Source organism: Hyaloscypha bicolor (genome assembly GCF_002865645.1).
Source record: "Hyaloscypha bicolor E unplaced genomic scaffold K444scaffold_116, whole genome shotgun sequence".
NCBI classification, from domain to species: Eukaryota; Fungi; Ascomycota; class Leotiomycetes; order Helotiales; family Hyaloscyphaceae; genus Hyaloscypha; species Hyaloscypha bicolor.
Window position 1 is genome coordinate 612,586 of NW_020194618.1, and position 27,788 is coordinate 640,373.

The 27,788-nt window shown below is 49.3% G+C and overlaps 9 protein-coding genes across 9 annotated transcripts; 3 read left to right on the plus strand and 6 right to left on the minus strand.

Annotated features, from left to right (window-relative positions):
* Positions 1-696: 696 nt before the first annotated feature.
* K444DRAFT_631796 (uncharacterized protein) lies at positions 697-1,649 on the minus strand (the record flags this gene model as incomplete). Its single annotated transcript, XM_024883415.1, has 4 exons — positions 697-985; positions 1,044-1,247; positions 1,298-1,580; positions 1,631-1,649. 4 exons carry the CDS (start codon positions 1,647-1,649, stop codon positions 697-699), a joined length of 795 nt encoding a protein of 264 aa, XP_024734519.1.
* Positions 1,650-2,699: 1,050 nt separating this feature from the next.
* K444DRAFT_615019 (uncharacterized protein) lies at positions 2,700-3,126 on the plus strand. Its single transcript, XM_024880633.1, has one exon. The coding sequence runs from the start codon at positions 2,790-2,792 to the stop codon at positions 3,033-3,035; it is 246 nt and encodes an 81-aa protein (XP_024734520.1). The 5' UTR covers positions 2,700-2,789; the 3' UTR covers positions 3,036-3,126.
* A 343-nt stretch (positions 3,127-3,469) lies between these two features.
* K444DRAFT_665145 (uncharacterized protein) lies at positions 3,470-8,313 on the minus strand (the record flags this gene model as incomplete). The annotated part of the gene is made up of 6 exons (XM_024887046.1): positions 5,974-8,313; positions 5,585-5,673; positions 5,259-5,315; positions 3,784-5,169; positions 3,638-3,705; positions 3,470-3,482 (listed from the first exon to the last, which is right to left on the minus strand). Exons 1-6 carry the CDS (start codon positions 7,934-7,936, stop codon positions 3,470-3,472), a joined length of 3,576 nt encoding a protein of 1,191 aa, XP_024734521.1. The 5' UTR covers positions 7,937-8,313.
* Positions 8,314-8,873: 560 nt separating this feature from the next.
* On the minus strand, positions 8,874-10,077 carry K444DRAFT_31228 (ubiquitin-like protein). The gene is made up of 3 exons (XM_024871816.1): positions 9,885-10,077; positions 9,313-9,831; positions 8,874-9,058 (listed from the first exon to the last, which is right to left on the minus strand). The coding sequence occupies exons 2-3, from the start codon at positions 9,770-9,772 to the stop codon at positions 9,027-9,029; spliced, it is 492 nt and encodes a 163-aa protein (XP_024734522.1). The 5' UTR covers positions 9,773-9,831; positions 9,885-10,077; the 3' UTR covers positions 8,874-9,026.
* A 2,919-nt stretch (positions 10,078-12,996) lies between these two features.
* Positions 12,997-14,925, minus strand: K444DRAFT_533453 (amino-acid permease inda1; the record flags this gene model as incomplete). Its single annotated transcript, XM_024875155.1, has 6 exons — positions 12,997-13,233; positions 13,291-14,147; positions 14,194-14,375; positions 14,443-14,570; positions 14,632-14,702; positions 14,760-14,925. 6 exons carry the CDS (start codon positions 14,923-14,925, stop codon positions 12,997-12,999), a joined length of 1,641 nt encoding a protein of 546 aa, XP_024734523.1.
* Positions 14,926-15,988: 1,063 nt separating this feature from the next.
* On the plus strand, positions 15,989-16,889 carry K444DRAFT_31266 (uncharacterized protein). The gene has a single exon (XM_024871820.1). The coding sequence runs from the start codon at positions 16,166-16,168 to the stop codon at positions 16,757-16,759; it is 594 nt and encodes a 197-aa protein (XP_024734524.1). The 5' UTR covers positions 15,989-16,165; the 3' UTR covers positions 16,760-16,889.
* A 2,778-nt stretch (positions 16,890-19,667) lies between these two features.
* Positions 19,668-22,802, minus strand: K444DRAFT_593048 (glycoside hydrolase family 55 protein). Its single transcript, XM_024878283.1, has 4 exons — positions 22,050-22,802; positions 21,547-22,002; positions 20,005-21,495; positions 19,668-19,941 (listed from the first exon to the last, which is right to left on the minus strand). The coding sequence occupies exons 1-4, from the start codon at positions 22,333-22,335 to the stop codon at positions 19,730-19,732; spliced, it is 2,445 nt and encodes an 814-aa protein (XP_024734525.1). The 5' UTR covers positions 22,336-22,802; the 3' UTR covers positions 19,668-19,729.
* Positions 22,781-23,493, plus strand: K444DRAFT_615027 (uncharacterized protein). Its single transcript, XM_024880634.1, has 2 exons — positions 22,781-23,101; positions 23,160-23,493. The coding sequence occupies exons 1-2, from the start codon at positions 23,027-23,029 to the stop codon at positions 23,439-23,441; spliced, it is 357 nt and encodes a 118-aa protein (XP_024734526.1). The 5' UTR covers positions 22,781-23,026; the 3' UTR covers positions 23,442-23,493.
* Positions 23,494-23,936: 443 nt separating this feature from the next.
* On the minus strand, positions 23,937-25,661 carry K444DRAFT_665150 (uncharacterized protein). Its single transcript, XM_024887047.1, has 2 exons — positions 25,097-25,661; positions 23,937-25,039 (listed from the first exon to the last, which is right to left on the minus strand). The coding sequence occupies exons 1-2, from the start codon at positions 25,221-25,223 to the stop codon at positions 24,105-24,107; spliced, it is 1,062 nt and encodes a 353-aa protein (XP_024734527.1). The 5' UTR covers positions 25,224-25,661; the 3' UTR covers positions 23,937-24,104.
* Between the last annotated feature and the right edge of the window lie 2,127 nt (positions 25,662-27,788).

Below are 27,788 nucleotides of genomic sequence, written 5' to 3' on the forward strand. Positions count from 1 at the left end.
ACCTCCAGCCGTTGTTATCTCTCTTCGGCCACGCACCTTGGAGAGTTTAGCTGCATGCCCATGGGTATCCGATTGCGCGACTTTCGGTGCTGAGCCAAACCTGGTACATTTTGTCAGAAGGTGAGCCTAGAAGGCTCAGCCGGCACCTCCGGGACAGGAACGAGAAGGTGATTTAACGGAAGTGAGTGAGTGAGTGGTGCTGCACATGCAGTCGAAGAAGGGGAGACGGGTCCGGATATCCGCGGGAAAACGCAACAGCGATGCATAATGTAAAGACGATGAGTAAGTGACCTGTGGATGGGGAAAAGAGATTACCCCCGAGGATGGTCCGCGGCAAACCATATGTGGGGAAAGAAAGAAAAGAATCGTATATACAGCATTACTATTTCGCATTATGTAGACATTACGTATTCGAAAGAGCAGCGAGCGAAGAACGCAACCTTTTCAAATCAACGCCCTTCTTTCTGCTCTCGATTATTTCACACTTCGACCCCACCACATCCAATCATCTGGTCTCCTAAATCTGAGAAGTTTTGGACACCCGTCTAAAATCCAGATTTGCGTGTAGCGGCCGTACGTAGTTGGAAGGCCGTGGGTATTCATGTCGACATATCAACCCCTTCCTCTCCATCACTATAGTCCCGTCCCCTCACCGAGCTATCCTCAACATCTACGAAAATGGTCGAGCGGGTAACTTTAAGCGTACTCATCCTTGACACGGCGTTGGCTCTCAGTGTCGACGAATGAGCCACGAGCAGAGCGTCTGCTTCGTTGACGGCGGTAGAATCGTGTGCTACCTCCCGTGCCAGAGCTTCGAACATGATCGTCGTTTCGGCGTCCACCGGCTCCGCAGCCCATGAACAGGAAGACGGTTGCCAAAAACATGGCGGCCCAGGCTCCCCAGGTGAAACCGAATGCGTAGCTGCCGACATTGGCGGAGAGACCGGCGTCGCGGAAGCGGTCCCGGGCTTTGACGAAAACGGTACTTTTGGGCTGTGTTAGAGGGCTTTGATGGGATGGAGATGGAGAGTATCGAGACTTACGTCATGAGGGCAGCTGCGAGAGTGAACCAGAACAGAGCGAACATAGTGATGAAGCCCGAGATTCCGGATGCGAGACGACTGCAGGGTGCAAGCAGAGAGGTGAAGAATGCGAAGACAGTGAAGACGAGGCCGATCAGGTAGAAAACCCAGCCGAACCGCCACATATAGTAGTAGTATTTGCTCGTGGTATTCTTGCCGTGAGAGCTGTGTTTTGTCAGTGCTTGCATCTTGCAAAGCTGTGTCTTGGGACATACCCAACGAGCGCATCTGGAGCACCAGCGCTTCCCCCAACCCATGCATATCCAAGTGGCAGACCAGGAACTGGCGATCCACAATCCTGGTTACCCGCACCGCAAACGTAGAAGTATGTCCATTGAGAAACAGCCCGGCCTGACCCCGCAATTGTTGATGTATCGGCCTGCAAGAAGTATGTCTTGTTGAGAGGCGTGCTGTTCGTGACACCGCTGAGAACGACGAAGAATTGGAGGACGATTGCGCCTGCGATCAGGATCAGGGACACTATGCCCATTCCACCGCCTTTTCAACCTGTTAGCTGTGGAATGCTAATTGGGAGCCTGGGCACTCACGAAGACCTCCGAGCGCCATTGCGAATTAATTATTGATTATTAGGAAGAGAGTGAGGAACGTGTGCGAATGGGAGGCGGGGAGGTCTATATGGCACTATCTTAGCACAAACATTCCCCAAACAGGACGGGAAGTGGTGAGCTTGAGCTCGGATGCACGGTAAACGTACCTACGTGTGCGAGGATTGGCGGTTTCGCAGAGCTTCTCGGGCTGCGACAATGCTGAGACTCGTCGGGGATGTTTAAGAAAAAGAGGGCAGATGTAACGTGGAGGAGGCTGGGGTAATAAACAGATGACCAGCACACCACTGACTCTAGCTGGTTGTGGCTTTGTTTCTATCGAGGTCTTTGTGAGTGAGTGAGTGATGCCATGCCAGCGATGACGATACCCTCCTCGGCTGTTGGACTTAGTGCGCCGCGAGGTGGGGCAGTTCGGCTGGCCCTGGAAAATGGCCTGCTGGGAGAGCTCGGTGCTGCAAAATGGAATTGATCTTGATGGCTTCAAACTCAATTCGGTTTAATCGTGTGGGCTCGACTGTCACGGCCCAAGGCTAAGGGACAACCGGAGATCCTCCTCTTCTGCGGTGTTTCGTGACAACCTCACTGGCTTCATTGCCCATACGTCATAGGATCGAGGATCTCAAGCGTAATCAAGGTTCAGCAAGCGAAATGAGATGGAGATCATGAGGCTGTGTGGGGAAACATCATCCAACCTCACGAGATGTTCATGAAGTCGTGAGTTCTCGAAGTTGAGGTCTTCTTCATCTGGAAGATTTCAGATGAAAATTCCCAGTCTCCTGGTTAGGCCCAGCGGCTGTCTCCAGGGTCTGCTCAGGTATTTGATCCCAGCTTCCCGCAGTCATAGCAGGCGTATGATATGAAGCAGTTGACGACTCATGAGCTTGAGTTGATGATGCGTGTCCGGCTCCATGTTTTTGGGAATTGGACTTTCGGGAAAATGCCAGGCATCAAGTGCTCAATGCCTAAGATAGTCAGGTGATCAAGTTTTGATCACCTGACTTTAGGTCACAACATACCTGGTTCTGCTGGTGTCACCTCAGATCGGACGAAGCTGGCGATGGCCTATCTTGCTCCTCCACTCAAGAGTTTCCAGGAAAGCGAAAAGGGAACTTCAATGAAGCGTACTTTTCTGGGGAAGTAGATGACGGAGGCGGTTGAGAGGGTTAATAAGAAGGTGAGGGGCGCCAAGAAGAGGGGGACGAGCATGGCTGTTGTTGCGACAGCGTGGAGTTTGAGCAAGCTGCTTATGACAGCTCCAATCATTGGGCCGTCGAAGATTGAGAGGGTTGATGAAGCGAATCGGGCGGTTAACTTTGAGTTGTCGAAGGAGGAGGTGGACAGCATTGATCGCTTGTATGAGCCGAAAAATGTGATCGGGTTTAAGTAAGATTTGATGGGGAATACTCAAACGAAATCACCAGAGTCAAGGAGCAAATCTCGTATCTGTTCTGCACAAGTTAAAATAGACTAAATTATGAGGGTCAAGCTGCTGGTGTTTTTGTTGTCCATTTTCTGAGTTCCATTGAGGTCACATAGACCCCCAATTTCCCTTTTCGGAGCCGCAGTGTACAGTACTTGCTAGACCATTCATAAGAACAGCTTTCATCCAATAATTATCTAAAGACAAGTTCAAGGAATCGTTATTTAAAACTGTTTCTGTTCTATGACTGTGTGATTGTGGATTCATGGAATTGTTCCTTAAAATAACTTTTATCTAGTGATTGTGTGATTACAGGATTTAGGGAATCGTTCTTTAAAAAAGGGTTTAACCCGATGATTGTCTAAACGCGAGTTCGAGGGATCACTTCTTGATTGCTTCTACTAGTATAAGATCCTGAAGAAAAAAAAGAGATTTCAGAGTTCAACAGAAATTGAATTTTTGCATTCACAATACTTAACTCTACCTCCCTGAGATGTAGGATGTAGGAAAGAGAAGTTACTGGCCTGCAGCAGCTTCTGGTCGCTCACCTTGAACTACCTTTTACTTACAGGGCATCCTCATCATCCTCGTAGTTATCTTCACTTGAAGGCCACTCAAGCTCTGCTTCTATCATAGCCTATACCCCAGGTTGGCAGATATCCCCGGACTCAACCGACTCAGCTCGTGGATCCTGTCGTACAGAACTCAGACTCACTCTTGGGGATTCCTGGCCTTCCACTCCAAACTCATCGACATCACCAATCGTGGTGTTCAGAGGGCAATCCGAGTCTGCAGAGAGCAGCGCCGATATCGCATTCCAGCTCACCTCGCGCGACGACGGGCCTTGAGCCAACGCCTCTCTTATCTCCCTCACTGCTTCTTGTCCCAATTCCAGTATTCGTGTCCATTGCTCATCCGTCGGCTCCATCACCATAGCAATTCTCGCCGTCAAGATCTGGCAAATCTGGTTGAGATTCAGTTGAGCATCGACGAGATGTGGATATTCGTGCTCAGTCCACGCCATTACGCGCCACGTATCTTCTCTCGCCCCTCTGAGGCGCTCGGTGAGCAGACAATGCTCATCCCTCGGACGACCATATAATTCCCGTCGATTTTCCTCGAAATAAAGTCTTCTCGACACCTCATAAGCTTCCTGAACTTCACCACATTCATACCAGAGGACTTGTTGCCAGTACAGCTCGAGAGATTGGATAGGGCAGGTGAGATGATTCAGTCCGATTCCCGCTCGTCTCTGATTCTCAGATGCGAGCCATTGGGACAAAGGCGGACCATCGAGGCGGCCGTCGTCAAAGTCGTACCATCTGTTTGCAATTTGCGCCCGACGGCGATGGAAGTCGTTTGCTTGGAGCTCGGTGCCGTAGTGGCTCAGGTACCACATATAGTTGTCGAGATCTGCTTCGAGAGCATCCTGAGCTGAAAGACCTACGTTGTGAGTGGAGTCTTGCTGGTAGCTTCTGATCGTCCATTCATAGAATGAGATTTCTGGTGGCTCGGGGGCACGGTAGTCTTCATCCTCTTCCTGGCCTTCAGGAGACTCAACTTCCAGAGTGTCAGCTGGACGCTCGGCCGCGATATTAGGAATTTGTCTGTATGAATCCTGATGCATATCAAAAGTAAAACGAATATGCCCAAATCTATATTCTTGGTCTTCACCATTTATTGCTCGGGATGTGGCATCGATGTCTGCTTGTCGTTGGACACATTGTTCCATCTGCTGGACGATCGAGGCGAGAATTTGATCCTGTGGATAGGCTTGTGCTTCTGTTTGGAAGACGAGAAGCTCTACCTCAGCGGTTGTGACATTGAAGGGGTGGAGTCTTCTTCCAGCTTGGTATTCTCCCAAATAGTCAATTGGTGCCGCATCTTGTAGAGGAGTGCGTTCTTCTGCCGGGGGTTGCGAATGAATATTAGTGACTAAGTCGAAACGCTCAAGACGGTAGCGCCCTTGGCTCCGAAGATGATACTCTTCATCAGGAAGTGGATGAGCCCGCTCACCTCTGAAATACTGCCTAAGAGACTTCGCTCTGCGAGAGTCTCGTATGAAGTTCTCACGTTCCCTTCTCAGCGCCCCTTGATGGCTCTGGATGCAGTCATGGCAGCGTCGAATTCGTCTGAAATGCCCACGGATTCTGTGCCAGGAAGGAAACGGTTCTACCTCACCACACCTACCACCTGGGTAGAAGAGGATAGCCTCCCTTTGACAAGAGTGGCATGCGACAGTGGTTCCTAGACACATTGTGGATTGAGTATATAGAGGAATTTGAACAGTTGGCAAGAGGACTGGTGAAGAGGATCTCTTCGAGGGGTGATACTGCACAAAAGTGCAGGGTTTTGAGTGTTATCATATAAATGAACAATTCAATTGTTCTGCGGTCTCTGTCCCTTCTTTCATTTTTCGACAAAGAACGTGACTTGCATTGTTTCTGTACTTCACAAATGAAAGGAAACGAGGGACCTTCAGGATAAAGACTTTTTGGCATGTATTCACGCTGTACTTTGAAGGAGATATGTTCACCACAGAAGCCAGTGTTTTTCGGCTTTGTGCGGAGTATGTATTGAGTTTGATTTTCAAGCCACGATGTGCCTAGTATTCAATTTTCGAGACCAGTTCACGTTCGACAGGGGCTTACGATTCTCAGATTAAAGTTATTTATGTTATTTCTCATTCAGAATACTGCCAAGAAAGCACCTTGGCTTCGGGGGGGATGATAGCATCTATGAAGTAAGTCTGACACCGCCAGAGTTCGCAATCTCGAGGAGACATGAGAGATATAAATTACTCACTGTGAGCAACTTATCTGGGTTGCTGTCGACTTCGAACGGCTCCCAATCCGACGTCCACTTGCGAATGATTTGGCGAGACTTATTATAAGACGTGACTCACATCTCCAGGACAACGTCGTCAAGCCAGAAGTGTGGAGAGCGTTGTCGTCCTTGTCTCTGTGGCGGACTCGCACAGACCGTAGAGGCGTCGTCGTCCTCGTCAACAGTCTGAGGAGTTCCTGGGATCGCATTGTGAACCATCTCATTGATCCTCTCTTCCTGTTCCCTTGCCTCGGCTTCATCCAGCATTCGCTGGGCACGACGTATCGTCCCATGATGTCATCCCATTCCTGAGCGGAGGGATGATATTCCGTAGTAATATGACGTCTCAATAAACGACGGGTAGTCAGTGTCTCTTCATAGACAGGATTGGGTTCTTCGGGCCAATAGGTCAGAGACAACAATACAAGTTCTCGGATGTTATTCCGAGCGGCCCGCAGGTCCTCAATAATTTGGGAGTACGCCCCACGCGCGTTGCCATAGATTTCTCGTCGATTCTCCTCATAGTGACGAGTGAGAGAAGCAGTCCAGTCGAATTGGGCCTCTATCGTAGTTCCTCGAACGACTTCCCTGGCATACCTTCGGAGCGCTTCTCTGCGACCCATTTCAGCATTGCCTCGACTTCGACGGCGTCGGATAGCTTCTGCGAGCCATGTGAGAAATGAGGGAGAGTCAGGGAGAGCTGGTGTGAAGTCGAATATGCTGTTGTCAACGTTGGCTCTGAGTATTCGGAAGTCACTGATTTGCCTTTGACTGCCATTTACCCGGAGCCATCTCTCGTAGCCGTCGAGGTCCCGCTCCAGAGCATCTCCTACACGTCGTGGGTGTTCGTGTCTGGGATTCATATGCTCGTTGACAACCCACTGGTGAAATGAGAAGATATCAGGCTCTCCCGAATCATCCGCTCTGTTGCCAGTTCTCGATGAGCCAAAATTCGGAGTAGGCCGAAATTGATTGAATTGTCGTCTATTGGCATCGGCGATCTCCTCACGACGAGCAACGAACACTTCAAAGTGCACAGTTGTTGCCAGACCTTCAGCAAGATATGTTGTGTATCCGACCATCGTAGCAGTCCAAGCACCCATAAGGTTTTCATCCTCCGTTTGGATTGCATCGAGCAGGCTAGGCTCTGAGGTGATCCATTCTCGGAAAGTCGGCACGTGATTTCCTGGATTAGGGCCTGGTACGAAGTCGAAGTTACGGGTGTCGTTCGTTTGAGAGCTGAAGAATAAATCATTAAACCGTCTCAAATGGCCTCGCTCATACCTCGGATTGCTGAGATACTGGATATACCTTTGCACATCCTCAAGGAGATCTACCTCTGGGGACAGGGCATTAACTTCACGGTCTGGCGGATTTTCTTGGTGATGCCTGGTAGTGAAAGTCTGAAATCCGATCGGCCACGATGATCGTGCTCGCCGTGCTGGCGAGAGTGGCGCGGGCGAAGGTTCTTGTGCTTCAAGCAATCTTGTTTGCATGTCCAGCAGGAGTTGGATTGCAGTGTAGCTATAAAGTCGATCCTCGTTTGTAATCGCTCTTCCCGTGGCGTCAATTTCTGCTTGACGTCTCAGGGACTCGGCAAACCGCTCTGGGATTGTTTGCATGATCTGATCGTCGGGGAAGGCAGCCGTCTGGATTCGAATCGACTCAAGTGTACGTGGAATTAATGCAGTCGTAAATGGGTGCAGGCGGCTCCCTTCTGAATAGGCCCTTGCAATGTCACTTGATCGTTGAAGCTCCATTCCTCTTGCTTCCTCATCTGTGAAAGGGGTTGCACGTTGCCCTCTGTAATATTCCTTGACAGCCATGGCTCGCGCGCTGTCTTGCGCAATTTGACGACGCTCTTCCGCCAGGGCTTCTTCTTCCTCGCGGATGCATGCTTCGCACACAAGATCATTATATGTGCGCCCTGTCACATGATGCCATGCCGGAAAGGGCTGGTTTTCCCCACAAATCAGATCTGGGTGTATAGAATACTCTATCTTTCCACATCTCGGACAGATGAAGGTTGTTCCGAAACACATCGTGACTGTTTGATTCTTGATGTACGGAGAATGAGGTGTTACTGCACAATGGTGAGTTCAAGTTGTGGTAATCAATAGTCCTGTTGTCGATGAGGACAGCTTTGTGTAGGATAAGTGAGTGGCTCTCCTCTCTCTTAATTTGGCCCCGATTTTATCTTCAAACAATCGCACTGTCCTGGAGATCTTGTTCTGCTTCAAACAAGAAATTCATTGACAAGGTACCCTAGCTCTTCCCTTGAATTGAATTCTGGACTCCCATCGCCTGCAAAGAATCACATACAAAGACATCAATATCCCAAAATTCACTTGTACATTGCAAGCTGTTAGGCCGCCTCAAACTTAGCCAACCAAGGTGAAAAAGAACACGTCGATTTGAACAATAACACACAATTCATTCTTCTGGACGATATGCATTCGAAGATTGAGCTCGACGCTTAGACACTCGTCTCGCCGAGATTATACGCTGGTTTTCAAGTGCATTTGGGATACGTTGGGAGAACGACACACATTACTCTTTGCACGCAGCAATCAAGAATGTGGAATGCACAAGGTCTTTCAGCACTTGCTGAGGTAACCTGCTTATGGCAAACAATCACTTTTTGGCCATTCAACACGTACTTCAGCAAGTCAGCCTCGTCTCAAAGCAAAGCCTTCAAGTGCTCATCCACATCTCATGTTCTCGCTCAACTATGCTAAAACCAATTGCAGACGAGCTATCAGTGCTCACCCCCGCCTCCATGAATACGGACCTTTTGGTCCAATCTGATGAAAAGGGCTGCTTGTGAAATCTACTCCCATTCCCCTTCTCAATTGGCTCCCAAATCAAGGCGTAAGGCACCCTCAATTAACGCCGATAACGCCGTGATATCTTTTGCGCACCAAAATGAAACTCTGTATTCGAACACGTCCGCCTTCCGTGAATGTCGTGTTGTCCGTCGTCACACCGCTCAGGATATTTCATTTGGAGCCACCCAGCTGCTCAATGTGGACCTCAATCGAATCTTCATCCTCCAACTCAAGGGAGTCGGGCGTATCGGTGGCTATGACTCGAGCACCTTCTGGAGTGTAGAAACGAAGCGCGTCAGGAGCTTTACCGTGTTGCTGTGCGTACGCATCCATCAACTTTTTAAGCGGGGTTGTCTTCTTGAGCTTGAAAGTGGTTTCTTGACCAGCATCGTCCTTCACCTTGATGTTGATGTACTTTTGGACTGGATCTGGCTCGCCAGCTTCGCCATCTTCTCCTCCCTGCTGCTCAAGGAACACTTGAATCATATCACCGTCCTCTAGTTCAAGCGTGTCAGGCGTATCGTTGTCTTGAATACGGTGACCCTCAAACAGGAACCGAACTAGTCCACGAGTCTTACCCTGTCTCTCACAATAAGCATCCATGACCTTCTTGAGTGCGGTATGCTTCTTGATCTTGAAGAACAAGTCGTTGCCATCCTGGTCGACCACCTTGACGTTGAGCTGGGTTGGCGCCTGGTCCTCAGGTTTCGGTTCACCTTCACGTTCAGCAGCAGGACTGCCATCACCACCAAGTTGTTCAAGATGACACTGGATTTCGTCTCCATCTTCCATGTCAAGCCCTGCAGCAGTATCATCGTCCTGAATGCGAATATTATCGAGGAAGAAACGAACAGAGCGGCGGTCGATCTCCTGACGGCTGCAGTAGTTATCGAAGACCTTCCCAAAACTTGTTGTGGTCTTGATCCTAAAGACGATCTCGTTGTCCTGCTGGTTCTTGATTTTGACGCTGAGCTGCTTTGGCTTGCGCGCGTCTTCAGATTTTGGCTCCGGATCCGCACCAGGGCTTGCGCTTCCGGCGGATCGTGACATCTTGTATTGTGTATGGATAGAGGGGGGTTAGGATGAGGATCGTAGATGAGGTCTGTAGTCTGCAGAAATGTCGATCAGTCAAAGAATGAATAAACCATTGGACTGAGCTCACCTGAGGTTATTATGGCTCTCCGCTATTGGTATTAGATAGCAAAGTTGAAGGCTTGGAGAATTCTGTCGTCCGAATGACAGGCCAATACGCCCTGAAGAGGATTGATGTTGAGTTCTTGAGATCTCGAGGTTGTAAGGCTGAGAAGTTCGTGGGATGATGGAAAGATCCTAGGACGCCTGCAAAAACCGATAGCTGGTAGAAATTGATTGGCAATAGAAGAAGACTGAACAGTTTGGAGGCGACGCGGCGATTGGGAGGTGATACCGAGTCTGTGGGATATTAGTGAGGTGTTGCGGTCGTTGCGAGGCTGTGCCTCTATCTTTACCGCTTGATGATGCCTACAAAGCTTCGAAATGGCGAGATCGAGAACAAATGTGCTATCGTCTCGTAGACAATAGTACTACGATTCAATGGACAGAACAAACGCCGTTCCACACTGAGTAGTATGTCCGTGAATGAGTGGGATGTCAGATTGAGGAGGCGATGGTCGTTGTCGAGATCACTTCACGCGAAGTTGGAAGACGCGCCGTCAATTTACGGTACGCGAAATCGAATTGCCCCGACAACCGCGAATTCACCAGAATTTTTCGGACTTGGTTGTTGTTAGAGAGTAGAGTCTATTATTGGATTAAGTTTTACCTTTTGGGATCATTTTCTATTCAATGATAGAATCAGTTGGTCCCATGCAAAAGTGACGAATGGGAAACCACGTGATCTATATCTTGGACGACCTTCGACGGTAAATGATACCAAAAATCCAAATCCTGTTTTATTCTTCGATCAAGTCTAAAGGCGTGCGGCCCTTTACTTGAGGTATCAATACAAAGTATGTTCAAACTAGTAGACCCTCCTTTGGGTTCAGTGGGAACAGCCCTATACTAGCATTGCAGCAAGCTACAACATATGCGAATTCTCAGCTTTTCGAGGACGTCTGCCTCCACAATGATTAGCCTTGCATAACAAACCTCCCACCTGCTGTCGTCAATATGCTTCTTTGGGGTAGTTTTGGGAGTGGAGTGCTCCAGAAGGCACTGCACATTGCGAGTAGAACGTCCCAAGAGCTGTTGGACATGGCTGCAAGAAGGATTAATACTCCGAAAAGTTCTCACAAGTCTGATTTGCAAAAGGAGCGGAGAAGCTAGAGACCAAAGTCGCTTCGGGGGCAGTTGTAAAGCTTTGAGTTATGTCCAGGCGCTTTTAATTAGAAATTCGGTGTTGCAACAGCACTATTGTCTTTTGCAAGGAGTTATTCAACGGTCTTGAGAAATATGCCACACACAGACACCCAAAGAGAAAGTGTTAAGGAGCTACCAACCGCCAAGGTAAAGAATACTGTAATCTTGTCACTGTCAAAGGCACAGCCAACATAGTCTTCGCTATCTGGCAGAACGCTGACCATCAATTCGCGGTCATTAGACTTGCTCCTGGCAGCACCGTCTGTTTTACGTCAATCCACGCCACAGGTACAAGTCCAAGAAGCAAGTAGGTACTTGGCAACCGCGAAGAGCGAAACAAAGAATCCTGTGAACTTGGCGTCAAACAATCACTTGAGACCTCCAACTCAAGTGACTATTTCAGCGAACTACAGTTCAAAAGCGCTATCATTGTGACTAGAAATCACAAAGGGACTTGCAAATAGCCAGTTCGCTCTCGGAACCAAAGCTAAGCCTTGATCTATTCCAGCTGGTATCACCTACACTTGGGCTTATCATCAAGCAATCAAAAAAGACTCCACTAATTCTAAGGCCCTGAACTTCATGCCAAGAGTACAGTAAGACCGCAAATCCGCTCACCGAGGGTCAACTACCGGAACAATATAATAACTATGCAAAGTAACAAGCGGAACGACTAAAGTCTAACAAGGTGTCGGGAGGCCTTGCCGACATGTTACCAGTGCGCCACAGGCCACTCCAAAAAAAAAAGTGTTCACCATGTGGTTTTACTGTGAGGAAGTTCGTGGGAGGAAGTCTTGCTCAGCCCAAGACGCTGGAATGAACTGCATTCTCGTTGTTCGGTGTACAATTCTTGCAGTTCTTGAACTATCTCGGTTGCCTTGTTTCTGTACCGAATTCAGACAGTCTCGGTAACTCCCTCTCTCACCAATTGTAAATCTTTCTATTAGAAAAAGAAAGGGAGAAAACGATTCTCTCGGTTCTTTCTCAAGGCCATCACTTAATGGCATTTCAATGTTCGATTAGATGCTTAAAAATCTGAAAACAGCGATCAAAACAAAAAAAAAAAAAAAAAAACTATAAGTACTAGTTCGGCAATGCCTCTCGCCCGTCAAAGGATTCCTCGGAAAGGAAAACCAACCCGTAAACAAGTCGGCCCGGTTCCTTTAGTAATAGCGGACCTCGAGCGGACGCCCCCTGCCGCCACTGACAGCCTCCCTTATCGCGGGAAATTCCCCTATCCAAGTCACCTGTTTTAGGCATCACGGGACTCTAGCGCAGCCAGAAACGCTTATGTGTTGATAACGGCCAAGAATGCAGGTCTCGGTTATGTAGCTTTTCGTCCGACTATGGTGTAACGGTCAGTATCAGCAGCGGAAACAACGCTTCCAGCGATTCTACACAGTACACTGCCAATCAATCATCCGACCTCTGAGAAATTTGCCTCGGGCAGAGACACAGCCTCAGCTTGTAAACGAAAAAGCCTTGCCACCGCACAACTCTTCCCTCAAGGCAGCTACTTTGAGATGATTGGCTGTCCGTGCGCCAGCGAACAGGTGATCAGGAAAACGCCGTGGGCGTTTGGGGCGCGTGTGTGTTGTGATATGTGGTGACAAGGATCGGCGAATGCTTGCTCCTTGCAGCTTAGTGTGGGCGTTCCACGATGATGGGAAGGGGCCCTGTTTTGTTTCGGAAATTTGTCATAGATCTGCAAGGCTCTCCAAGTTTCACTTTGAGGGGTTCTGTGGATTGTGAGGAGTTCTTTGTAAGTGGAGAGAGGGAGATTGGAGTTCATTTTTAAGGTTTGGTGTGATTATGTTAATGCGATAGCGAACAATGATCCTCCTTCCGATCTAGCCACCATGGCAGGACAGTAAACAGAGTATGAATGCAGCTCACAAAGTACCCAAGACACGGATGATACTGTCGCATGTGATGTCTTAGAACAACGCACGCACCGCGCGCATTGGCATGTTCCTCCACGTCTTCTTTGGCGGCATGTCATCAGGGTCAAGTTCGAGGGAGCGGCGGCCGGACGTGATGTCCATCTCGTGTGCAGGGACGTACCAGGACCAGATTCGGGAGTACAGCTTCCATCCGATAAAGAGGGCGACGATGATCGGACCTGCGAGGTAGGATTGGAAGAATGCTTGAGGGTCTGGCTTTCCACCGACAGGCTGGTTGCCGTTGCGTTAGCGGGAAAAAATATATTGTGAAAGGGGGTTTGGACTTACGTAAAGGGCTGTGTAGAAGGTTGCAATCATGCAAAGAATGTTGAGGAGGAAGCCATACCAGCTACCCACGACACCGAAGATAGCTTCGTACGGAAGCTCCGCCTTGACATGACCTTGAGCCTTCCACGCAGATCGGAATCGGATGTGGGCCAGGCAGATACATCCCCAAACGAAGAAGTATGAGAGACCAGACAAGGACAAGAGCCAGTTGAAAACAGTAGTAGCATTCTTTGCCTCTCCGATGAAAGCGAGAAGTCCGAAAAGAAGCTGGATAGCGACACCCCAGATAGGTCGGCCGTGCTTGTCTACATGGGCCAAGAAAGCTGGTCCCATCCCTCGCTCAGCAAGAGCTTGCATTGTGCGAGTAGATCCGAAAGTGCACGAGTTAGCGACACTGATAACGGAGATGGTGATGATAACATTAAAAATCGAAGGGAGCGCTTTGATACCAGCAAGACGGATGGCGATAACGAACGGGGAGTACTTGGAGTTCGCTCCCGAGGAGTTCAACAAGTTCGGGTTATCAGACGGCACAATCAATCCGAGAAGGAACAATGACAAGATGTAGAAGAAACTGATACGCCAGAACACCTGCTTTGTAGCCTGTGGGAGTGATTTTCGGGGATTCGCAGCTTCGGCAGCGGCAAGGCCAACAAGCTCAGTGCCTCCGAATGCGAATGCAGCAACCACGAAGACTGAACAGAAGCCCTTGAATCCGTTGTTGAACGCTCCTGGGTTGTGCCAGTATTTCGCGCCCAAGTATCCTTGGTTACCAACTCCGCCGCAATCAATGATAATGGCAAGGATGATGAATCCGGCGCAGCCCATGATTTTGATCGTGGAGAGGATGAATTCGACTGCAATGCTTAGTTGAAGTTCCTTTGAGACGAAGATTTTACATACCTTCGCCATATCCACGGACACCGAAGATTTGAATAACACAGAGCAGGAACAAGAATACGGCAATCCACACACCGATATTGATGTCGTCTCTCCAGAACCGGATCGTGATACCAGCAGCAGTGAGTTCGAAGGGTAAGACGGTCAACCAGCCAATCGCGTAATCCCATCCTACAGCGAATCCACTGCCGTACGGGTCAGCAAGCAGACCCATGATTTTGTCTATTTCTCCAAGTACAAACTGGAACTTACAGAGACGGATCCACGAATCGGACGATATAGGTGAAGAAAGCGCCGTTGACGGGGAACAAGACAGCCAATTCTCCAAGAGCTTGAACTGTGCATAGCAACATAGAACCGATAATGATGTAACCAAGTACCTGGTTATTAGAATTAGTCTCAGAGGCAGAACATGATTGGTGCGAAAAGGCTGTGGCATACCAAACTACCAGGTCCACCAGTTTCCAAAGCACCCCCAGATCCGACGAAGAGACCTGCTCCAATGGCACCACCTTGAAGTCGGAAGTTAGTGATCACTCGGGATTGCGAGGAAACATATCAAAACATACCAATGGCAATCATCTGCATATGACGGCCCTTCAACTCTCTTGAGAGAGGATTCGCCTTGACGACGATACCATGATCGCCCTGCTCAACGTCGTTGCCATTGGTCTCAGGCACCGCGTAGGTCTTAGGATCCTTCTCTCCCTCCGTGTGAGGTGATTCTGCCGACATGGTGAGAGTCCGGTTGGTCTTGGCGGTGTAGTTCTACTAGTTTTCTCCTTTGAGAGCTTTGGATTTTCAAAGTAAGATCCGGCGAGCTGCGACACCAAGGCCATGGGGCGGGGCTCTTCTAATAAAAGGGAACCTGGACGAGCAGATCCCAAAACTGGCTAGGTCAAGATAGGCTGGAAGGCTACCTGCCACTCAGAGGAGCTCATTCACAGGCCCGATAAGAATGCCCTGTGCTCGGCCTTTAATATGGCAGGGGAGTTGGGGAGCCTTGCATGGTCCGTCAATAAGAGTCAAGACATACCACCTGGCGAAATATGCCGGCTGTGATTCGGCAAGTGAAAGCGGACAGAAGCCCTGATTGGCGAGTGGCACACCTGTCGCGGGATGGCCGTCACCCATTGTGCCGGGAGGAAGATCAGAAGGGCAGGTAAAATGCGCATCGACGAGACAGGCAGGTGTCCGCAGGGAGATTCCATGGGGTGAGGGACACGGAGTGGAGCGGGGAGAGAATGCATGCTCGAGAGGTGCAGCGGCTTGCAGCGCTGGTCGTGCGGGACTTCGCGTAACTGGCTGCAGGGCGCTGCGGTAGGATCAAAACCGCAGCCAAGCTTTCTCGACGTTTCTGGAGAAGATGCCCGGGTGGCTGGCAGCGGCAGGGAGCACTATCCCCAATGCAGACCCATAACCCAAACCTCCCAACCTCGCCGTCGCGGTGGCCACCACTTTCTCTCCTCACCTGTACAATTCCTCAAAGAGGCGCGACACTTCCACCTGACAACCCGACGTCCACGCAAGGGTAATACGAACGGCAATGTGCTTAGGAGACTTCTTCCTGGGCTCCAAAATGCATGCAAATATGGAATCGTGCATCGCGTGATGGGGTAATATGGCTTTGTCCTGCCAGCGGCTTGATGACCACATCCTTGATCCCCAAGTGTGTTGGCTTGCCAGTTGCCACTTCAAGCACCGCAAGTTTCACTTGCCGAATCCGACCATTCTTCCAAAGACTTTACAGTAAAGAAATAGATTTGATAGCATGCCACAACCCGGGGTTTCTCGGCTGTGGGGTTTGCCTTTGGTACGACCCTTGATCATGACCGTGCAGTACTATGGTATGCGCAACCGTGATACGACCCCGCCAGTCTCACATCGGAGCACAGGAATGATACAGTAAGAAGACTCTCTCGCTCCACAGGACATGGCGAAATAATGATCTGGACCGCCCCCGGATTGTTTCGAGATGTCACCAAACTTCTGTTTACCTCATAGTGTCCCCTGCCCCGCAGGTGGCAAGCGGCCTTCGTCGGCTTTGAGCACTTGTCGAAGCCACAAATTCGCCATTGGAAGGTTCGAAACTTCGAAAAATGCTTCCACGGCATGGATCTTTGTTGTATTCGAGAGAGAGAGAACCATATTTGAACGTTCACGAAGTCCGTTTAAAGTTCTGGGTCTACTAACAAGCGCGAACTCAATCGGTGACTGGGGGCTGGCTGGAAATTCACTTGTGACCAGTTGCAGCCTCGACACGCCTTGCATGCGCCAATGTAACCTTTTCAATATCCGGCATCCATTTGCTGGCAATAAAAACTCTGTTGTGTTACCACGCGGCTCCAGAAGTGAAGAGGAAGTTCTCCCAGATGTTTGCGTGCGTCAACGAGGTCCGCCAAGACGCGTCGATCTTGGATTCTTGGCTCGTTTACTGTTTCTGTTTTCACAAGTTAGCAATTGTATCAAAGATTGGAAGGAAAACTGTATTTATGTACTCGAAGAAGAATTTTTGCAGTCTTTATGTAAGATGAAACTGGCATTTTCCGTCCCTGACCTCCACAATTAGTGACAAATTCAGCTTAGATCTTCTCTACTCTGGTTTCAAGCTGTTTTCTCATAGCAGACAAGCTCATAACACACACTGTGAGAAACGATGGGATATTGAGCTTTTTCGCCGTGAGGAGAATGGCGAGTACTTCGTTCACCCTGCCCATGCGGCAGCGTCCATTCCGCATGCATCGATTGACTGAGGCGTGGAGCTGTTTGAAGCTGACGCAGGCTCGATAATTTTTTCCTGTGGCGACGTCGATGAAGTAGATCTTTCTATGATTCTATTCTTTTGTCTCTTGAGACTTTTGCCAGAAGAGTTCCTGCCAATTTTCGGACCTACAAGCGAAGGGCGCAAGTCAAGGGCGCAAGTCGAAGGGCGTGGTCACATGACTACATACATTTTATTAACTTCCTTACAATCCGGCCGCTGCTTAATGAAGTACAATTACAGCAATAACAATCGCTTTCAATTGGCCCTGTGAAGGCTTCTTATTGTCTGGGTCAACCAAGGTCGAGGCTACTCTATTATAAAACACGTGACCGAGGAAATGCTTGTTCTCCTGTCGAGAGAAATAACTGGAGCATGAAGAGGGGTTGTTTTTCGTGCTGTCCGGCCCGTTTTTATGCCTTGAATCATGCCCACGGCCACAGTTTTTGATCTCGCCCCTAACTCAATGTCGAAAGTATAACTCTAACCGGCTAACATCTTATCTTCAATCGATTTCAAATATTAACTGCTTTTAACATGAGATCTTAGCTCGGTGATGTAAAAGTCAATCAAATTTAAGAAATGGCCTGCAAAAGCACCTTTGTTCAGTTCGTTATCCAGTATATACACTTTGCCAACTTCATTGCTAAAATCGCTCGCGAGAGGTTACGCCTACGGAGCGGACGAACCGTACACTTTTGCGCTACTCACTACATGAACGTGATAACACTAAGTGCACAATCCATAAATTTCCTCAACACTTCCTTGTTCAGGCATATTTCACCACTCTGGGATTTGCCTCGATGGCGAAAATCCCAGCTCATTTAAAACAAGTCGTCCGATCAGCCCCCTTCTTAATTTCCAGCAGGAGTCCATAACCCACGAACTCATTATTAATCAATAGAAGAATGCTCCAATGATTTGCTTTCGCTTCAGATGAATCTGTCCTGTTGTTGTCTCCATAAGGACGATGTTCTCTAGGTCCAACTCAGAGCCGACACAAGAGGAACACCCCACAAGCTTTCGTGTGACCAGGATAGCATCCCTATCGTTTGCGGTATTCCTGCCCAAGGAATTCCCCTTCTCCTCTGCCCGAAGTTCTCTGGCAATGTTATCAATTCTTTTTCTTAGCCGAACCAAAACTTAGCGTATTGTAAGGTTTTGGCAGATTCATCTGTGTCGGAGACCAGACCGTCTTGCCGCGAACCATGTCCTCTACCTTGGCTATGGTGAAAGTTGGACTAGCTGGGACGAAGAGGAGTGAATCTTTAGAGACATCTGGGGGACCAACGTCGAGAAGGCGAGTGGGGAGAGCCTGGGGGCCGGTGAAACACTCAGGGTGGTTTGAGAGGCAATGTGTGATTCATGGCAGTGATTTTTTGAATGTTTTGTCAAACTAGTATTCCTCGCGACGGAAGAGTTTCTTGAACATTTTGCAAAAGGCGTGCGTTGAACTCAAGGAAGGGCTTGTGGTCGGTTAAGTAATGTGAGGGTGTGGTACTGCATGCCACGATAATCGAACACTCTCCATTCGTTTGTGTGGGGGCGAAGAAGTGGAGACTGCCAATGAAAAATAAAGAATGATGCCAAACTTTAGTAGTTTACGGTGATTCTGCCACTGGGGTGTAGAGTTGACGACTTGAAAGATTAAAGCTGGCTAGAGGCGCTGGAAATGGAGGAAATGAGGGAAAGGTTGGCCTGTGCGGCAAGCAGCTTGCCAGAGTAGAACCCACGCTTAGAAATGCAGAGCACTAGAGACTACTTAAATCTAATAGCTATTGCAGGATATTGAGTACTTGTGTGTTGGCTGTGTTAAAGTGAAGTGCAGTGAAGTGAAGCTGTGAATAAAGCTTGCAGCATCAGTCGGAGGATGCTCAGAGATCATTCGACCTTATGTGGGCTAATAGCAGTGCGAGTTGGGTAGCGTTCTGGAAATTGACACTTTGTTGGTACCTCTATGTGTGGATTATATGTTACATGAATAGTAGAGAACAGAGTAAAACCAATGAAATCAGTTAATGGACTCGAGTGAAGTATACCGGATAAGCTCATAGTGGACGAAAAAAAAGCGGAACTGACTTTTCAATGTCCCAAGTAAAAGGTATACATCTCATTGCCCCTTCTCTTAATCTTCCCTCGATTCGCGGTATATTTAAATTCTACCATATCGAATCTCTTCAAAACTCTCCAAATTCCGAATTTCTTCTTCGGAAAGGGTCAGATAAATGTTCAAATTTTGACTTGGGGCATTGAAAATGAGTACCGCTTTTCAGTCCGCCGCGAGATAAGTCAAGCTGTACCAACTTGTAACGAGGTTGCGAATGGGACTGTGGGTTTTGATTAAAAGTACTTTGACATTCCCTGCACTAAGAGTAATGAGCCTATATAACTAGATGGCACGAGACGTGCTGATCGCTGACGACGAGTGGTGGCTTGTTGGGAATGGCTCGCGAGGTGATGTTAAAATACTAGGCAAGAAGGCGAGTTGTGGCGTGAGGAGGAACCCCAACGATCAGCATGTCCCCTCGTGATCTTCGTCCACCATGTATATCAGAATCGTTTCCTTCTTCGTCGGACTCCTGGATGTACCCTTTAACTCGAGCTGGTGCATGGAATACGAGTATTTGTTTCGAGCTTTGACAGGAGTAGTTGTTTTTTGTAGCAGGGGTAACCAGAACAAATAAACAACGGGGAGTGCCCGGTCAAGGCATCCCCACTTACTCAACATCAAAAGCAACATTTTGACAAGAGATCTTTCAATCTAATTAAACACTAAGATCAGCTACTCTTATAATAAGCTATCGTATCCGGATAAACATTAGCATTATCCGAGAACAGCGCGACCTGCTTCCCATCCCTAGTAACCATCTGCGTTGCGCCAACCGTATTCAAATTATACACATCGACATTCGTCGCCGTTCCCTCAACGCTGAAAATCCTCGTTTGGCAAGCACCGCCGTTTCCGGGGGAGACGACAGAGTTAGAGCATGCTGTTATTGTCAGTCGTTGTTAGACATGAGAGAGAGGGGGAAGGGGAGGGGAGGAAAACTCACCGACGCTGTAGTTATTGAAGAAAGAGTAAAGACCGGCTCCGTAGACGAGGATACTGCTACTATTCACAACCCGTAATCCCCAGCCCATATTGCACTGTCCCGCCACACCTGCACAACTCGTTGCGAAATTCGGATCATTCCATCCACTGGCAATCGGGAACACAACGCTAGCATTAGGATTTGGCTGCCAGTACGCTGTCTCCGTCTGGATCTGCCCCGCATAGATGTTCTTTGTTTTCACGAATTGGTACTGGTATAATGCATGATGTTCGACTGCTGTGCCAACCATCCAGATAGTGCCAGATGTGGAAGCACAATAGAGGCCGCGGCCAGTGTACACGGTGATTTGCGTCACGCTTGGATCTTCCATGTCATGGTCTGCGGTCCAGAGCCAGTTGTTTTCCATGTATAGCCCAGTTGCGGAGGGAGCGATGTACATGCTCATGAATGCCGCAACGCAGTTCTGATTGACGGCAGCAGAGCTGGGAGTCGTTGGGCATTGTGCGAGTTGGAGGTTGGAGCCGGCGAAGCCACCGATTCTGGTGTGGACATCCCACATGCCGGAAGGAGAGGATGATGTCGAGGCAAGATTCCATTGGATCAGGATCGCGCCAGCTGTAGCGCCTTGCGTGGAAACGATCATGTCTGACCATTCGACTACTCCGCTCTGCCCTGCGGCTCCGACGGCAACAACTGGTTGCGGACTCGTGATGCTGGAGAAGAACGAGCCGGCTCCCATGATGACTGAGAATGACTCGCCCACAACCTTCGATCCAGGGGGAATGGTGATGGTCGAAGTGACTTTGTAGGTCCCAGCATCGAAAAACACAATCTTACTGGCTGCAGCAGCACTCTTGAGAACACTGTTGATCGCGGCTGTGTCGTCGGTGAGTCCATCTCCTTTCGCGCCTGCAGTCCTGACACTGACGAATTGGGAAAGGGGCGATGCCTGATATTGCGGTTTAGATCGAGCATAATACTGTCCATTTTTGGTGAGTGAAGATGGACGAGAGAATTTCGTGATGCTACTTTGGAAGTTTTTCTTCTGGTAGTTCGCAGTGTATTCGTGTCCTTCACCCCAGCCGCTGATAGTCAAAGACCCTCCTTTGAGAACGGTTCCTTGGGGCCCCTGAACTACGACGGGCGTGTTGGTCAAAACAATATTGTCGAGGATCAGACTTCCTGCCGTTGCTGGGAAAGAGCTGGCATTATGAGCAGTGGCAATTGCGACTTTGGTATTGGTAAAACTGCTGTCAAGGAAGGTAACCGATCCTGTGCTCTGTCCTGTCGTTCCACCACCGGCCATGTTCAGTCCCGTTGTGCAGTTGTTGATGGAAATTCCTGTGTAGGTCCAGCCCCAGTCCCAGATTTGATCAATTGCCGTGACCGCGTTGTAGAAGGTCAGATTTCGGACAGTGAACTGTTGATTTCCAAAGACGACACCATTGAGACCTCCATAGAAAACCAGATCATTCATAAAACCTCCGGATCCTACATCAACCGTCAGCTGATCCTCAAATCATTTTAAGCAGCCTGACGCACCACCCTCAATAAATAGTCCTTGGTGTTGTGTCCCAGGAGCATCACTCATCTTGAAGACACAGTTCTGCAAACTCGTTGCTTGAGCGGTAGGCCAATGAAGACCAGTCGCAGAGCTGCTCGAGGGAATGGCAGTGAGATCAAAGACCAAGTTCCGAATTTGTCGGAAGAAGACATTTGTAGCTCCAAACTTGAGACCATTTGCACCATATTGATCGCCATCTATGACCCCAAATCCACTGAAGTTTGGAGTCGCCTTCAGCACAGGCATGTTGTTCGGATTGCCGATGATTTGCGTGTAATAGTAATCGATAATCGACGAACTGATGATGTATGTGCCGGCGGGGAAGTATACAATGGCTGGAGTCGTGGTTGAGGATTGGCAGGAACCTGGGACACACCGCCCACCTGCCGACATTGCTGCTTGAATTGCAGCAGTATCGTCAGTCGATCCATCGCCTGGCTGCAATTAGAATTGAATCGCTTTTCCTAAGACAGAGTCTTACCCTTTGCCCCAAAACTCTTTACATTCCTGAATACCTGATAGCTTGCCGGATCCGAATTGAAAGCAGAGATTCCCTGGTGAGTGATCGATTCTAACCAGTATGGCGAAGGAGCAGCTGTGGCCAAAGCTGATGAAGCACTTCCAGTCGGACTGGCATATATCACAGCGGGAGCAAAAGAAGAAGCAGCCGATGAGACGACCGACGAGACCTGGAAAATGGAGACTTGGGCTGCAGCCACTGGACTGATCGCGCTTAGTAGAGCAATTGCGAGATGAAGGAGTGGCATCTTCGCAGATAGTCCCTAAACCTTGGGAAGGGAAACGAGGGAAAGGTCGAACACAACAACGCGCTGAGAAGTTCAGATCAATAGAAATGGAAGAGGTTCAGCTATATTGAAAAAGCAGACCTCCGAGTCAGCGCCACATCTCAACACAGCGACCTTTACGAGCGCATCAAAACGCCATTGTGGCTGGCTGAAAGCCAAAGAAAGCCAAAGACTCGTAATGTCGATCCCTCGACCCGAAATTTTTCATCGTGGTGGCCGGCCCAGACCAGCAGTTGGCCCCCTTTTCATGGCCCCCGGGTCCGAAAGGAGATTAAACTCCTTCGCGCCCCGCATGAAGCTTAAATAGCTTAATTGGACGCGCCGATGCCGTGTAACCAATAAAGTTGGCGGAATATGAACATGGCATCGCGTTTAGGGCTGCACTGTGCCGTGTTGTGGTGATGGGGAAAGGTTTGGCGTCGCGGTGGATGAGGACGGCTCAAACGAAAGATGAAGGAAGAGTCACGGTGTTGATCAAGGCATAGGTACCTCGGCCTCTCGACAGGTAACCTTAAGGTCACGTGAATGATCTCTACGAAACGATTTTTTTGCGTCAGGCCTCAATCTACACACGCCGGATTCATCGCTCAAACCCTATTATTTTCACGAATATTCAAGGTTTTCCCTACTGCAAAGGCCGCGGATAGGCGACATGCCAGAGAGTCAGGAGGAGAAGAAAGCACGGAGAGAAAGGGAGAAAGCGCTGAGAGACATAGCAAAAGAAGTGGTATGTTGCATTGTTGCATCGCCAACTGTGCATTGAGTTACGTGTTAAGCCTCTGCAGATAAAGGACTACAAGGACCAGTATAGAGTTGACCATCACGTAACAACTGGAGCGGATAGTGGAGAAGGGGCTTTCGTATCAGAAATGGCACCGGATGTGGTCAAAGTCGTGGTCGATAAGGGGAGCGAGAGGGGCTACGTGGAAATCGCTGGTGGAGGGTTAGAGGCTTTCTTTATTAGAACGAGCCCTGAACAAAGTGGATTTTCAGTCGCTGAGCTGCAAAATGGCCAAATGTGTATGATTAACGGACGTTCTACTGTGGTCTATATTCGGCCCCGCTAGGAGGAGGCCTCAATATTCGAATCCTTAATCTCCCAATATTCCAGGACTACCCCCTTTCCTTTGACATATGCGATCAAATCACCTTGATACTTGGTCTCATTATAATGTGTCCCTGTGGTATCGTAATTAATGGCAAGTAACTATGACTTGTCCATGTCGTCGCTAATTGCACCGTAGGCCCTGGACCAGGCCCTACCTGCAAGAAGTAAAAGACACATTTGCTTGAAATGTCTGAGATGATGCCATTAGTACCTACTGCGCTGCCCCGACCCAGCGTTACGAGCAATGCGTCAGCTATCTCCTTCCTTTTGTCACCAGCTTACCACCTCACTCAACACGTCGGGAGGTTAAATCTAGAGAAAAATCTTCTGTCCGAATGAGTTGAGTTACATGGATTACGTAGTAAGTATTTCTTGGGTGATCTCCTGAATCATCACAGTTTTCTGATCTCCGGTTGCAAGAATGGTGATATCACGTGATAGCGATGCCCTAAATGGTCTTGCCAAGTCTGTGTTGATTCCTGGAACTATGCGAAGTGTATCTTTTGGTATTCCCCTAGGCCAGTATGTATGCATCCATGCTATTTTCGCTCTGTAAACCCCAAACTAAGTATTGATAAGAATATGCTTGTCCCCTGAAATGCTCCGTCAGCCCCAACTATCATTACACCCTCAAAAGCTTCGCGCTAGAAACAAAACCACACCCAGTCTTTCCAGCCTGGGTTTGTGCTCCCAAACCACTGCAGATTCCAGAGGGGCCAGCACAACAGGTTGAAGCACAGTCCGCTCCCGACAGACACTGTCCCCCAATGAACTGAACGCCTTTGCCATTCCCTACATTCTTTTGGCCGGCTGGGTCGAACGCTGGTCCACCAGCTGTTGCACTAGAGGCAACAGCGACGGGTGAAGCTGCAGGGGCAGCGGCAACCGCATTGGAAGCACTCCCAGAGACGAATCCGCACCCAGTCTTCCCAGCTTGTGTTTGCGCTCCAAGGCCAGAGCAGATGCCACTCGGTCCGGCGCAGCACGTAGAAGCACAATCAGACCCCGACAAGCACTGTCCTCCAATGAACTGGAGTCCGGCGCCGTTTCCGACATTCTTAGCTCCAGCTGGGTCGAAAGCTGGGCCTCCGGCGGATGCAGTGCCTGCCACGGCATTTTTCGCTGCAGCGGGAGCCGAAGACGCCGCAGGAGCAGAGACAGCAGAGGATACACTTCCAGACGAGCTCCCAGACACAAAGCCACAACCTGTTTTGCCAGCTTGGGTTTGCGCCCCGAGTCCGCTGCAGATACCGGAAGGACCTGCGCAACATGTGGACGCGCAGTCAGCTCCCGATAAGCATTGTCCTCCGATAAACTGTTTCCCTTGTCCGTTGCCGACGTTCTTCGCTCCTGCGGGGTCGAAAGCTGGTCCGCCTGCTGAAGCTGTACTCGCGACGGAGACAGCGGCTGCGCTTTGGCTTGCTGGTGCCGCTGCTGGTGAGCCTGTTGAACCAAAACCACAACCTGTCTTCCCATTTTGTGTCGATGCTCCTGGGCCAGAACATATTCCAGTCGGATTCGCACAGCATCCGCTACCACAATCGGCATTGCTCAAACCTGTTTAGCAAGTTAGAATCCTAGCTCTCATGGAAATTGCTTTTTGACTGAGCTTACATTGACCGCCAATAAATTGCCCACCAGCACCATTGCCGACGTTTTTCGCGCCAGCGGGATCGAAGGGAGGGACAGCGTACGCCACGAAGGCGAGACTGAGGAAGGTTGTAATAGTAAAGGATTTCATTTTGTTGGCAATTGACCAAAAAAAGTGAGAGTCGATTAAGTATGGACAGTGATCAATTCGAAAAGAAGGTGGCTCGTATCAAACGACAAAGTGGAATGAAAGTTGTAAGGGGAAGCACCTGGCTCTTGCAGAAGTGAAGCGAAAGACGGAAGCAGCTGACAGTTTATGAACTACATCGATTCTCAAAATTGAGGAACTAGGTAGATATAGCTAAACGCTCAAACAAAAAGGATCATCCGATCAGCATGAGAATGCGGAGGCTTCCCCTGTGACATATCAACTCTAGCCCGGGAAATTTTGACTGCGGCCATCCAGAACGGACGACGCTATGTTTGATGATCATATTAGATGACAATCAGATACACCAGGGGCCCTGTTTCGTTCCAGTAGTTGATAGTCCCGGCCGTGTTGCTGTTTGGCGCTTTGGGGCGAAGGTCGTGAAGATGGCTGAAGCCAAAACTCTTCTGGGACGTTGCGCAACTTTGTCGCTCGCTAAGCGAGGCCACTGTGTCGAGTTTTCAGGGGTGCATTGCTGGCAATCTGATCGTGCTAGCACGGGTTCGGTTAGCAGCCGACGGCACCATCATCCTGCCCGAAACGTCTGATGCTTGAATCTTCATCCCGCCAAATTCAAACTCTGTTGCGTTTTCGGTTTCAACAATGGATCTGATTCCCAGCTTGAGCACATCGAAAACCGCGAACAAACGGGGGAGGAGCGAATTGGGAAGGAGAAGCAAGAGTTCCACTGGCTTCATCACAACATCAACCGCTTCATCCGAAGAACAAGTTCTGGGCCGAAGAGTCCGGCCGAATTCATTGTTCCAGGCTGGATCCAGAGGAAACGCATCCAGAATATGCCAGCTGATGGTTGGGATGGCAGACAGAAGACATTAACTGCGCGTTTGATGCATGACGGAATGTTTTCGCGGTGTCAAGTGCCGCGGAGTTTCATCAAGCAGATCACCGCAAATCCAAACACCGGATCTTTAAGAAGAAGGGAGTGTGTCCGAGGTCTTGGAGTCTAACATGGTTGAAGCTACTTGGATTGGGCAACATCCTACTGCTCTTCAAAAGTGATATCCTTCCTGAACAAGTGATCCAGGAATTTCGAAAATTATTCTTACGAGCTGCCTCGTCACCACTCTGAACATACGTTTGCCTCGTACTGTATGCGTTTTAAATTCATTTTCCTCAATTAATTGCCACCCGTCTTGAATTCGAATTTTGGTGACCTTTCAGCTGGAGGTAGACTTCAAACGAGACCAAAATGTTGCAAGACGTATCCGTCTCGAAGCATTCCTCGGTTTTTTTTGGGATCCGAACTTCGTTGGGTTTTCACCCTTTGCGTTTAGGAGTTATATTCTACAGTTTTGGCGGTAGATCTTCTTGCGCGTATGGTTCCTAGATCCGGCCAAACCATGCCTTTAGTAACGTTACACGATGCTGAGGCCTCCTCCCCGCCCCTGCTAATTTGATTTCAACGTCCCCACCTCAATTCGCGAACATCTTCATCTACTCCAATGGACAGCCCCCTGTCCGCAACCCACTGGCGGTTTATCACTACTTCGACGCTTGAACCAGCATAATGTTCAAGCCTCGTTTCAATTCAGCAAGCCACCTGCTCCACCGCCCTTGCCTGGGGGCTTCAGCCTCCCCCGTCTTCATACGGCTGATTTGCGTCAATTCTTTCGAGATCCCACACGTAAACCAAGCCGAGTTCGAACAATACTAGCTATCGCCGTCTCCGTGTGCACGATCGCCGCCGTCGGTTTCGTAGGACTCCCTCTGGACAGATTCAGGCCGCAAGGGCTCAATCCATGGAGCGCCCCTTTGCAGACTGCCAAGTCCCACCTCGAGAGTCTCCGGTCTCCCCAACTAAATGCGGCTGGCGTTCAGCCCCGCGTAGACTCAGTGAAGCCGAAGAAGAGGCAGTTCTCCGCGATCGCCTGAACATGCGCGAAGTCTTCAAACGTACAAGCGCATCGGCAGCGAGGAGGAAATGCGACGGGCATGCTTCAGTATAATCCTTTATATGATTGACAGCGCCATCGACGTTGAGGGTTTTAGTCCCTTAGCACCGTTAGCCACCGATAGCCTCTTCGCAAGCCAAAGCGGCCTGTTTGATATGGTTCGCGAAGGATACCCACATTTTTCGTCTAATGGAACCAGATGGGACGACAATCTCCTTCGTATTTGTTGCTGTTAACGCGAAATTCGAGACTAAGTCGGGACCTGAGGACAGCAAGAATGCCTTGCACCAGGTTTGCGAGGTCTTGGTCACCAGTTTGATATATGGGAGCCTGAGAGGAGTGACCCTCGATGTGACGCCTATCCGTTGGTGCCAGTTGTTTTCGCCTTACGGGAACATGTTAAACTTGCACAGTATTCCCCGGTATTTAAGAAGTTCGACCCCAATGGAGGCTTCTCGTGGAATGATCCGACGGAGAGAGAATGAACGGCAACACAGATAGATACTTAGGTCCTGAACCACGCATCTAGATATTAGCGATAAAGCGCTCTACCCTTCAAGTGTTTGAGATTTTAGACTTCCGGATTGGGAGCTTT

Excerpts from the sequence above, each read along its gene's own strand:
- K444DRAFT_615019 (XM_024880633.1), top strand. The coding sequence starts at position 2,790 with ATGACGGAGGCGGTTGAGAGGGTTAATAAGAAGGTGAGGGGCGCCAAG.
- K444DRAFT_31228 (XM_024871816.1), bottom strand. The coding sequence starts at position 9,772 with ATGTCACGATCCGCCGGAAGCGCAAGCCCTGGTGCGGATCCGGAGCCA. Across the intron at positions 9,059-9,312 it reads GAAGGTCATGGATGCTTATT|TTGATGGATGCGTACGCACA; the intron begins GTGAGAGACAGG and ends CCGCTTAAAAAG.
- K444DRAFT_31266 (XM_024871820.1), top strand. The coding sequence starts at position 16,166 with ATGTCACCAAACTTCTGTTTACCTCATAGTGTCCCCTGCCCCGCAGGT.
- K444DRAFT_593048 (XM_024878283.1), bottom strand. The coding sequence starts at position 22,335 with ATGCCACTCCTTCATCTCGCAATTGCTCTACTAAGCGCGATCAGTCCA. Across the intron at positions 22,003-22,049 it reads AAAGAGTTTTGGGGCAAAGG|GCGATGGATCGACTGACGAT; the intron begins GTAAGACTCTGT and ends AATTGCAGCCAG. Across the intron at positions 21,496-21,546 it reads AGGACTATTTATTGAGGGTG|GATCCGGAGGTTTTATGAAT; the intron begins GTGCGTCAGGCT and ends CGGTTGATGTAG.
- K444DRAFT_615027 (XM_024880634.1), top strand. The coding sequence starts at position 23,027 with ATGCCAGAGAGTCAGGAGGAGAAGAAAGCACGGAGAGAAAGGGAGAAA. Across the intron at positions 23,102-23,159 it reads GAGACATAGCAAAAGAAGTG|ATAAAGGACTACAAGGACCA; the intron begins GTATGTTGCATT and ends AAGCCTCTGCAG.
- K444DRAFT_665150 (XM_024887047.1), bottom strand. The coding sequence starts at position 25,223 with ATGAAATCCTTTACTATTACAACCTTCCTCAGTCTCGCCTTCGTGGCG. Across the intron at positions 25,040-25,096 it reads GCAATTTATTGGCGGTCAAT|GTTTGAGCAATGCCGATTGT; the intron begins GTAAGCTCAGTC and ends CTTGCTAAACAG.